The 11821-nt window shown below is 43.7% G+C and overlaps 1 protein-coding gene across 3 annotated transcripts; it reads left to right on the forward strand.

The window, feature by feature from the left end:
• Window positions 1–6089: 6089 nt before the first annotated feature.
• On the forward strand, window positions 6090–11599 carry LOC112248810 (RING finger protein 37). 3 transcript variants are annotated; one of them, XM_024418131.2, is made up of 7 exons: window positions 6090–6247; window positions 7319–7386; window positions 8144–8245; window positions 8373–9106; window positions 9249–10021; window positions 10181–10372; window positions 11013–11599. In XM_024418131.2, exons 1-7 carry the CDS (start codon window positions 6145–6147, stop codon window positions 11282–11284), a joined length of 2244 nt encoding a protein of 747 aa, XP_024273899.1. In that variant the 5' UTR covers window positions 6090–6144; the 3' UTR covers window positions 11285–11599. The 3 variants fall into 3 exon arrangements, with proteins under 3 accessions (XP_024273899.1, XP_024273901.1, XP_024273902.1); XM_024418133.2 differs by having other exon boundaries at window positions 6138–6247; window positions 7323–7386; XM_024418134.2 differs by lacking the exon at window positions 6090–6247 and adding an exon at window positions 7100–7239.
• The last annotated feature ends 222 nt before the right edge of the window (window positions 11600–11821 follow it).

Here is an 11821-nt window from a genome sequence, read left to right on the forward strand (position 1 = left end):
CTGGGCTAAAATTAAATTTTAAGGCTTTGCTTTCACTAGTTTCTCACCAGTGTAGCTGACAAGGGGCTGAAGGTGAGGGTGACTGATTTCCCAGGTATGGTGGGTGAGTAGTGACTATGGGTTGATTCCTCTGACAATATCTGTGACCTCATCTCCAGGTATATACTGTTAGGTCAGTACTTCTGCTGGTGGTTTGTTTCTTGACGCCTGCTTCATTTGGTTTGTTCCTGCTCATTTGCTAGTTCTTCAGGGACTCCTGCATGTGTATTCTCAACTCATCTCGGTCTGCAAAGCATGGCGGGATCATGTCAGAGGCATTTCAGTCTTGCAGGTCGTCCTGTGTTTCATGTCTTACCTCCAGATCTTTGCTGGGATGTGTGGGTTCTCTGCAGGTTGACATGCCAGTATGTCAACCCCCCTCTCTAGTTGCCATCCCAAGGGCAGACTTGTTCAGATGGTTTAGTTTACTAACAAAGTAATAGTGATACCTTTCGTACTGTGCAAAAATAGAAATGCAACAAAGTGTTAGTCCCATGTTTCACGTACTGATAATTCCTGAAGTTGTCCTTAAGCACAAATTGCATTTAATGGTTTACATCCCTGTTAGTGAGCATTAATCCTTTAGCCAAGATAATCCAGCCATCTGTTTTGGCATAGTAAGATACTGATTTAAAGGCATGATCATTACACAGTTCCACCTTGCGCTGGGGAGAAAAGCCATTAAGTGCTCTTTCTTTTTGGTCACAGCGCCAAGGATGTCAAGTTCAGGGAGCGTGCAATTTGCATGCTTACTGCAGGAATGGCCACCAGTAGTTGACAGGATAGAATGTTAATTTCTACTATTTTTAAAGAACTCTACAGTATGTCGACCCGGTCTCCCCACCGCAGACCGTGTACCCACGCCAGCCCTCCACATCCGGCTTTACCTACGGGATCATCTGAGAACTGCCACCCGGGCAGCTGATGAAACTGGGTTTGCAGAACTGATGCATTTCTGCTCAAATGGTCAAATCGTCTTGGAAACTCATCTGCATAGTCGTCGTCGTGACCTAACTGCAGTTCGATGTCGTCGCTGACTTCATTAGCCAAATGCTCAATTTCACTGGCACGCTGAAGTGTCCTCTTCACGGGTTTATCAGCGGTTTGCTGACGTGAACAGAGTGCCCCATGTTGGCGGTGGGTTTAAGGTATGGGTGTGCAAAAGCTACGGACAAACACAATTGCATTTAATCTATGGCAGTTTGAATGTGCAGAAATATCATGACCTGGAGGATGTCGTTCAATTTATCCACCATCACATGTTTCTGCAAGAAGGCCAGCCCCCATGTTGCAAGGATCTGTACACAATTCCTGGAAGCTGGAAATGTCCCAGGATTCTCAATCAGGGACAACAATTGACAGCTGCCTCAGAACCATACTAGGCCGAACTCAAAAACCAACAGAAAAACAGACTGCCCACCCAACTCACACCCTGACCACACTAAAACAGATAAAATAACAGAACTATGGTCAGAACGTGACACCATTCCAACTATTCCGCGCCAGCCATTACCACGAGCCGGTCCTTCCCTAATGAGGGTGCCACCAACCTCCTGTGATACATGCATACATACAGTTGAAGTCGGAAGTTTACATACACTTAGGTTGGAGTCATTTACTAGTTTTCGAACACTCCACACATTTCTTGTCAATCTATAGTTTTGGCAAGTACATCAATTGTTTACAGACAGATTATTTCATTATGTAAACTTCTGACTCACTGGGAATGTGATGAAAGAAATAAAAGCTGAAATAAATTATTCTCTACTATTCTGACATCTCACATTCTTAAAATAAAGTGGTGATCCTAACTGACCATAGACAGGGAATTTTTACTAGGATTAAATGTCAGGAATTGTGAAACTCAGTTTAAATGTATTTGGCTAAGGTGTATGTAAACTTTCGACTTCAACTGTACATACGTACCAATGGAGGCTGGTGGTGGGAGCTTTTGGAGGATGGGCTCATTGTAATGGCTGGAATGGAATAATTGGAACGGTATCAAACATACAGAAACCACATTTGACTCTGTTCCATTTATTCCAGTCCAGCCATTACAATAAGCCTGTCCTATAGCTCATCCCACCAGCCTCCACTGATACATACATACATACAGTACATACATACAGTACATACAGTGGCAAGAGAGTATGTGAACCCTTTGTAATTAAATGGATTTGTGCATAAATTTGACCTCAAATTTGATCATCTAAGTCACAATAGACAATGTGCTTAAACCAATAACACAAATGATTGTGTTTTTCTTGTCTACTTTGAATACATAATTTAAACAATCACAGTGTAGGTTGGAAAAAGTATGTGAACCCCTAGGCTAATGACTTCGGCAAAAGCTAATTGGAGTCAGGAGTCAACTAACCTGGAGTTGAATCAAGATGAGATTGGAGATTTTGGTTAGAGCTGCCCAACCCCATGAGATATTCACAAAATTTGAGTTTGCTATTCACAAGAAGCATTACCTGATGTGAACCATGCCTCGAACAAAAGAGATCTCAGAAGACCTACGATTAAGAATTGTTGCCGTGCATGAAGTTGGAAATGGTTACAAAGTATCTCTAAAAGTCAGTCCACGGCAAGACAAATTGTCTATAAATGGAGAAATTTCAGCACTGTTGCTACTCTCCCTAGGAGTGGCCGTCCTGCAAAGATGACTGCAAGAGCACAGCGCAGAATGCTCAATGAGGTTAAGAAGAATCCTAGAGTGTCAGCTAAAAACGTACAAAAATCTCTGGAAGATGCTAACATCTCTGTTGACGAGTATACAATACATAAAACACTAAATCAAGAATGGTGTTCTTGGGAGGACATCATGGAAGAAGCCACTGCTGTCCAAAAGAAACTTTGCTGCACATCTGAAGTTTGCAAAAGAGCACCTGGATGTTCCACAGCGCTACTGGCAAAATATTCTGTGGACAAACTAAAGTTGAGTTGTTTGGAAGGAACACACAATACTATGTGTGGAGAGAGAGAAAAGGCACAGCACACCAACATCAAAACCTCGTCCCAACTGTAAAGTATGGTGGAGGGAGCATCATGGTTTGGGGCTGCTTTGCTGCCTCAGGGCATGGACAGCTTGCTATCATCGACGGAAAAATGAATTCCCAAGTTTATCAAGACATTTTGCAGGAGGCAATATGTCTGCCAATTGAAGCTCAACAGAAGTTAGGTGATGCAACTAGACAACAACCCAAAGACAGAAGTAAATCAACAACAGAATGGATTGAACAGAAGAAAATACCCCTTCTGGAGTGGCCCAGTCAGTTCTGACCTCAACCCGATTGAGATGCTGTAGCTTGACCTCCAGTGAGCGGTTCACACCAGACAAGAGTATTGTGGAACTGAAACAGTTTTGAAAAGAGGAATAGTCCAAAATTCCTCCTGAACCTTGTGCAGGTCTGATCTGCAACTACAGAAAACATTTGGTGAAGGTTATTGCTGCCAAAGGAGGGTCAACCTGTAATTAAATCCAAGGGTTCACATACTTTTTCCAAACTGTACTGTGAATGTTTACAACGTGTGTTCAATAAAGACATGACATTTTTTTGTTTGTATGTTCTTAGTTTAAGCAGACTATGTTTGTCTATTGTTGTGACTAAGATGAAGATCAGATAACATTTTATGACCAATTTATGCAGAAATCCAGGTAATTCTAAAGGGTTCACATAATTTTTCTTCCCACTGTACTTACATATACCATACAGGCTTATACTACAGACTTGTGTTCTGACCTGACAGTAAGAAAAATCTAGTTAGCTACCTAGCTTTTCCCCCCGCTGTTAGCTAGTGATAGCTAATGTAAAAAAAAACTAAAACTGAACATAATTCATGATGATTTTATTTTTGAAGTCAAAGATAATAATTTAAGTATAGTTTTGTTAATAATTTTATTTCCGTTTACAAAAAATATAAGAATTGAAGCTTACCAGTCAAGGACATGTCAATATCAGCAGTTTTCTGGCAGGAAAACCAGCATCCACCTTTATAATATGTGCCATTTAGAAGAGGCTTTTTTACATTTTAGTCATTTAGCAGACACTCTTATCCAGAACGACTTACAGCAGTGAGTGCATAGATTTTCCGTACTGGTCCCCCTTGACAATCAAGCACAACTCTGGCCTCACAAGTGCCATGCTCTACCAACTGAGCCACATGGGACCCAAAGCAACTTACAGACATGCCTACATTTATTTTAGGTAGGGAAGAGTGGGGTAAATTGAGCCATTTTTTTACATTCAGCATAACTCGGTCAATCAATCAATCAAATGTATTTATAAAGCCCTTCTTACATCAGCTGCTGTCACAAAGTGCTGTACAGAAACCAAGCCTAAAACCCCAAACAGCAAGCAATGCAGGTGTAGAAGCACAGTGGCTAGGAAAAACTCCCTAGTTCAAATGTTCATAGATGACCAGCAGGGTCAAATAATAATAATCACAGTGGTTGTCAAGGGTGCAACAGGTCAGCACCTCAGGAGTAAATATCAGTTGGCTTTTCATTGCCGATCATTCAGAGTATCTCTGCCGCTCCTGCTGTCTCTATAGAGTTGAAAACAGCAGGTCTGGGACAGGTAGCACGTCCAGTGAACAGGTCAGGGTACCATAACCACAGGCAGAACAGTTGAAACTGGAGCAGCAGCACGGCCAGGTGGACTGGGGACAGCAAGGAGTCATCAGGCCAGGTAGTCCTGAGGCATGGTCCTAGGGCTCAGGTCCTCCGAGAGAAAGAAAGAAAAAAAGAAAGAGAGAAAGAAAGAAAGAGAGGAAAAGAGAAAAAAAGAGAGAATACTTCAATTCACACTGGACACCGGATAAGACAGGAGAAATAATCCAGATATAACAGACTGACCCTAGCCCCCCGACACATAAACTACTGACGATAAGTCAACTGGTTAACATTAGCCTACTACATCTCGTCCAAATCCCTATCTCCATCCATGGCTAATTTAGGAAAGGGCCCATTTTACCTAGCTAGCCACCAGAGGACAATGACACAACGAGATGCAACAATTCAACAAGCTTGGCTTCCCTTGGCAACCATGAATACACACCACAGGTCAAGGGAAATATAGTATTCTTTCTAACAAAGATATGAACATATAGTTAAGGATGTTGTGTATCCCTGGAAATAATCAGAATTCATGTAAACATTAAAGGTTTGAAAGCATAGCTTGTCCAAAAAAAGTGGTTCCTTAGCATAACTTAAACTTCCAACTTCGACTATATATATATATGCATATATATATATATATATATACATATACATGCATATATATATATATATATATATATATATATATATATATATATATATATATATATTTAAAAAACAAGCACCAACGTAAAAATGCCAAGGCCACTCCAGTATGTGTAGACTATCCCTAGTGCATAGCAGAGAAGGCTCTCTGCAGGTCTATATCTATCATTATGGGTTAAGTTGAGTCATGGGACAGAGTAAATTAAGCTGTTTACACATTTTAACTTAATGAAATATTAAAATGACCTTTTAAAACCATTTCCCAAACACAATTCAATCACAATGCTTTTTTGCCTTTAATACTTTTAAGCAACGTTTTAACACAGGCTTAACAAATAACAAACCCAAACTTTTTGGAAACACTTAACATAGGCAGGACCCTGATCCCCAGTCATAATTATTATTTTTTAACCTAATTTGCTTACCACTTTTCCCATGTGGTTTCTTACTTCACAGACTCCATGAAATGATTACCTTTTCCTAAATATTTGTTAAAATTATTACTTTTGTGTTTGATTCCCTAGAAACAATGGTGGCTCAACTTACACCAATCTCCCCTAGGTGCCATTATCTAATAAATCTGTCAAGGTACTGCTGCTATTCTGATGTAAACCTATCTTGCCACATCGAAACAATTAACCATTTAGAATTAAGAAAAATACTTTAATTCATAGCAGAGAAGCTGTAAGAACAGCTTTAACATTGTAGGCCTATCTGCTTTTGGCATCATAGTGCCGTAGTAGCAATCGTGAAAACAGTTGACGAAGTGAAATTTGTCCCTCTTCTCTTTCCTTACATTAGCTAGCTAGCTAGTAGTCAGTGTTTTGGTTAAATGCATGCCAAAGTGGTCCCTCCAGAGAAAAGCTCAAGTGATTGTATCATCATATATTTCAGACAGTTCGTGTGAGCTCTTCTACGAGAACATTAGCAGGAAGCACGGTAAACTCAGATAGCTTGATAGCCAACTTTCTGCAAGAAGTTGACGTTAGACCGGTTTCTGTAAACAAAACCTAGCTAGCTAGCTAGCGAACGTTCGCTGGCAATTAAGCAACCAACGTTAGCCAGAGAGACCCCATCGTCGGGTCTATGGCTAGGAAACAACCAATGAAGTGCTACCTAACTAGTTGGTTATCTTTAGAGATGAAAGGGCCAACATAAATGACAGAATATTGTCATTAGTCGACCGTTTGTATGTGGAATAGGCTATAATGTGTTCAAATGCTATTATGTAGCTAGCATATATGCCTCCGTAGCGTTATCTAGCTAGCTAACGTGTCTATGTTGTGTTGTGGAGGAATAGCTAGGCTAACTGAACATGACTATTTAACTCCAGATAGGCTACTGAATGGCATAATTGTATATATTTTTTCTTTACTGTTATGGCCTTTTTCTTTGTGTTCCATTAGAATGTAGTGTCATCCTCCTTACGATTTATTGGATGTAACATAGTGCTATGAGTTATATATTGCTTCCCAAGAGATTGCCTACTTGATTCAAGGAAACAATCGTTGTAAATGAATGTGAAACTAAATGAAAGTGCCCCTTTCTAGGACAAGGTCATCTGACCGCTCACAGTGGCGAGAGGTCAAGGGTTATTGCAATTCTGAAGAGAAACAATTTCGTTCAGTTTGTAGCTATTACTGCCTGTATAGAACTTCATTGTGTGTTTATGATTCACAACACACTGGCCTTACTCTTCCCCTTGTCACTGTAAGAAATATTTGCTGTGTAGATGTGTCTTCTTTTTTTTTTTACACTGAACAAGAATTTACCTTTTAGGGACAATAAATATCTAGGCAATTGAATGGAATTATTCATCATCTCTGTCATACATCCACACACGTGCTGCCCTGTGTGATCAGTAGGGTTGGCACTTGTTTTGCTACGCCTGGTTTAGACTGTTGTCTGAAAGATTTTCATAATTCCACTGAGTAAGTTGGTAACCCTTATGAGGAGAGCAATCTCTAGTGTAGAAGTTAACGTTGATTTTAGTTTTTTGTTTTCTTTCAGCAAGTGTGAAGACCATGGTGGTGAATCTCTGCCTGCCACATTTCAAGACCACCATCCAGTGTGACAAGGTACAAAACATTTTACATTGCGTTAGGATTGTATGGACCGGAGCTGACATTATCCCCCCCTTCCATGGGTTGTTTTCTAGCGTTGGTTCAACGTGTCAGCTAACAATCTGAACAAAGGTTGTATGCTTTCTTTAAAAAAAATACAAAAATATGATTTAACTTTTTAATGAACTAGGCAAGTCGGGGGGGGTGCTTCTAAGTAAAACATCTCAAATGAGCATTCTTATTGGAAAAGTTCAGATACTTGCTTTCCTCCTGGGTGCGAACCTGGCATCCAACTGAAAAAGCCACCTTTCCTTTTTGTCTCGTCTCACCCTCTTGTCCTTCTTTAATACATCTGTGGTCATGTTCTGTCTTCTGGGTTTTATGGAGACGAGGAGGAAAAAGAGCTAGGGTGAGAGATCTGTGCTAGAATGAGAGGAAGAGGTTCGGGGGAGAGGGACAAGTGTGGGAGGTTGAATCACAGCTGACCTTGCTCTGTTCCTCGCTTTGTATTATAGGCTGAATGATACTCTCTTGGCTAGTCCTTATTATTCTTCTGGGAGTGAATCTTCAACCTTTTCTCTTTTACCTCTCCCTCTCTCCTTTCATTCTCCACCTCTTTTCCCTTCCTGTCTCCTCTTTCCCTTACCTCACTTTACCCCTCATAACTTCTCTCTTCAACCCTACCTATCTCCTCCTCCTTTCCATCCCTCTCCCCTTCCTCACTCTTCACCCTCCTTTCTCCTCTCTGCTTTTCCCACTCTCCCTCATCTAGCTGTGTGCAGATGGGTATGACGTCACCAACCTCCTATCGGCCGACCCAACAGTCCGGAGGCGGGGTTTTAAGCTGGAGTACTTCCTTCGGCCACCCGTTCAGGTGAGCTTACGCTCTAGAATATTTAGAGGTTAATCTTAGGACATCACTGTCTTATTCATCATCTCTTTCTAGAGAAGTGGTCATTTTGGGCGTGTTTCTGTCTAATCTTCCCATTATCTGACCCTAGGTGACACTGCAGTTTGGTTTCCAGGTGGAAGTGTGTCGGGTGGATGTGGAGCTGTGGCCCTGGGGGATGGACCGTGGACAGGCCTGCAAGAGGCTGGAGATCAGCACCAGCTCTGATCCCCCACTCCCTCACAACCACAGCCTAGAGCAGGGCCAAAGTCAGGTCCAACAAGGCCAAGAGAAGGGCCAGCAATGGGATCAAGCCAAGTCCCAATTCAAAGGCCACCAATGGAGCCTCCAGGCCCAACAATGGAGCCTACAAGGCCAGGAGAAGAGCCAGCAATGGGCCCAACGTGGCCAAACTCAGAGTCACACAGACACCAGCCAGGGGGATTTCCGCCTAGTGGGACGCTGTGAACTAAGAGAAGAGACCCATGTCAGTTTCTCCCATCCCTGTTTCCGCCCGCGCCCTCCCTTTCCCTCCCTGCCACCGCCCCCCCGAGAGGGGTGTAGACAAGAGGAGCTGTGGAGCAGGGGGCCGCTCTCACTAGGCTCTGTGAAGCAGCTCCGTGTGTCAGTGCCGTACGGTGCGGGTGCCTCCGCGATGGGGCTCAAGGCACTGGCAGTGTGGGGGCTGCCTTCTCGCTGCTGCCCTCCAGAGGAGGCGGAGAGGGTGAGAATAGCACATGAGAATGCTAGCCTGAGACCAGCGCCACAGCTTAGCCACTTGGCATCAGCGCAGTCTCCACCTGTCGTTCAACCACAGCCACTGTCACAGACGACAACAACAACTAGGTAAAGTGTGTATTAAATGCTGACTGTTTTCAACACAATATATGATGCAAGGTGAATTGTAATTCTGTTCCACAAGCCAAAGGCAAGATCTCTGGGACGATAATAATGTTCTGTATTTTTCTCGGTCCAACCCCCCTCCCAGCCTCCTGCAGGTCCCTGAGGATTTCCTGGACCCCCTGACCCAGGAAGTGATGCTGCTCCCTATGCTGCTGCCCAGCGGAGTGTCTGTGGACAGCTCCACTCTGGAGGAGTACCAGAGGAGGGAAGCTACCTGGGGTCGTGTCCCCAACGACCCCTTCACCGGGGTCCCCTTCATCCCTGAGGCACAGGCCCTCCCCAACCCCCACCTGAAGAGCCGCATCGACCGCTTCCTGCTTCAGACAGGGTTAGAGGTCAGGGAGGGGATGGTGGGGAGGCAGGTTCAGGGGGAGAGTCCGCACACCTCCAGGCTCATACCCCCAGAGAGGACTGGGGACAGTGGGGACTCTGCTGTCACTACTGCTGCTGCTGCTATAGAGTCAGCCAACCACCAGGGTGCACTTAGCAGAAACAGTGGGACACTCACACAGACTACCCAAAAACGTGCAGAAAGTGTAAATACTGAGAGGAGCCACTCTACACAGCAAAGGGGAACCGGAGCTTTTAACAACAGGGTGAAGAATGGGAAGGACCGGTGTGCTGGTAAAGTTGGTCATAAAGAAGGGGTAGTGGATAGAGTGAGTCCCCAGGATATAGGGCCAGATTTGGGGAGTAGGAGGAAGAGAGAGCTGGAGGTTTGGGCCACTCTGATCCGCTCTAAGGGAAAGGGTGAGCCCACCGCGGCCAAAGCAGCCTCTGCTAGTGCTGGTCACGCCAAGGAGCTACTTCCTGACTCGAAAAGACTAAGAACAGACACAAACTCCACTATCTCCACAGGTAAGTGGTAAACTGGTGTAGACAATTCAAAAAGCTTGAGACATCAACATCAAGGTATTCATTCTCTTGCTAGTTCAAAGGCCTTTATTGAAGGTTGGATCTATCAAATATTTGAATGTGTCACTCATGAGAGTTGCTGTGTTATTCCTTTTGTTCCAGCCACCGTTCCCAGTGGTAGCTCCCATGAGCATTGTTCGTCTGCCAGTCTAGACCATGAGCAGCGTTTGTCTGCCAGTCTAGACCAGGCCCTTCTCTCAGCCCTGCAGGGTCGACCCTCCTTTACCTCCTACACCTCCCAAACCCCCCAGGTCCAACACAAACACACAGACACACCCGCTGACACCCCAACAGGTAGGAGCAGCGGCTAGTGGCTGGTATGAATATGGCTAAGATGTATCTTTTCCTCAAAGTAATCACTGATCTGACAAGGAAAAACAATTCATTGGAATCCTGTTTTTTCTCTTCTCCAATCCCGTTCAGAAAAGTGATTACTTCAATTAAAATGGCTGTAATGCTTTTATAAGGTTTTCCATCAACTTCAGGGTTGAGAGTACGAATGAATGACGGATTAAAGTATTGAGTTGACTAGTCATTAGTTGAACAAGTTAGATGGTTAAGTAGTGGGATGTTGCCTAGTTACCAGGGAGAAAGACACTTAAAACATAGAGAGGCAGTCCAACGGCAGGATTTTCAGGCCTACTACACTGTACCAAGGTCTTTCAGTTTGTTATTTTCACCTCCAGTATGTGTGCAGAGTTGGGTCAAGATGGGTCTTTCTTTATACTGAATCCTCTGCGACTTGCCATTAAAGCGTTATTTCCATTGCTGTAATTCCTGTAGTTTGTTGATAGCCTTTTTTCAATAATGTTTCAGTTGATGGAGAGTGAATACAGTGGTCTGTGAGAGAGAAAATAAAAACGGAACAGATACTCATTCAAGGTTATATGTACTGCTCAATACGTGTTCTCTTTCTTTCCTTCACCCTCTATAGCTTTTCCTATTTCTCTCCTTCCCCCCCTTCTCTCTCCCCTTCCCTTTCTCTCTCTCCCAGGTGAGAACAGGTGTGGTTCATGTTCCTGCTCTCTGTCCGTCTACTCGACCTCTCCGTCAGCATACCGCCTGCCCTGTGGTCACTTCCTGTGCCGCCCCTGCCTACACAGGAAGTCCCGCCCACTTGTCACCACAGCAATGCCCAATCACATCCTATGTCCCACCTGCAATATCCCTGCCTCTTCCAGTAACATCACACGCGTGCATCACTGAATGAAAAAATTTGTGTCATTAACCACTGAACAACCCTACTCACTGAAAACATGTGTGTTGTTAACCACCACCGGACTCCCACTCACTGTACATGCCTGTGCTCTTCACTGCAAATGTGAGGGGTGGACATTGGAGGAAACAGATTACTATGGGACTCTTTATTATCCCTTGGGCCTTGATAAACAAATACACCTGTCTTGTGCTGCCCCTCTACCCCACTCCCCAACAGAAGTCATTAAAACGTTTACAGACTAAACTTCTTAAATGTATGTTTTAGTTTGGTTTATTAATTGTGATGTGGGTTGTACTTGCACTCAAGTGTCATAACTTAAGGAGAGTGTGTCTCTGTTTCTGCTTTATCTAACTTGTCTTGCTAAACAAGGCAATATTGTAGCGCCACAGCCTTTTGTCAGCTGCCGTTGTATAGATTGATCAGAGAGGAATAGAAACGTGTGTTCAGTCACAAAGAAAGGTTGGGGGAGATGGAGAATGAGAGAGAACAGAGTGGTCCAAGGTTGCTGTATCTGAGTGGCCAGT

Source organism: Oncorhynchus tshawytscha, linkage group LG04 (genome assembly GCF_018296145.1).
Source record: "Oncorhynchus tshawytscha isolate Ot180627B linkage group LG04, Otsh_v2.0, whole genome shotgun sequence".
NCBI classification, from domain to species: Eukaryota; Metazoa; Chordata; class Actinopteri; order Salmoniformes; family Salmonidae; genus Oncorhynchus; species Oncorhynchus tshawytscha.

Coding starts and splice junctions, on each gene's coding strand:
- LOC112248810 (XM_024418131.2), top strand. CDS start 6,145: ATGCCAAAGTGGTCCCTCCAGAGAAAAGCTCAAGTGATTGTATCATCA. Junction 7,387..8,143: donor CCACCATCCAGTGTGACAAG/GTACAAAACATT, acceptor TCCCTCATCTAG/CTGTGTGCAGATGGGTATGA. Junction 8,246..8,372: donor TCCTTCGGCCACCCGTTCAG/GTGAGCTTACGC, acceptor ATCTGACCCTAG/GTGACACTGCAGTTTGGTTT.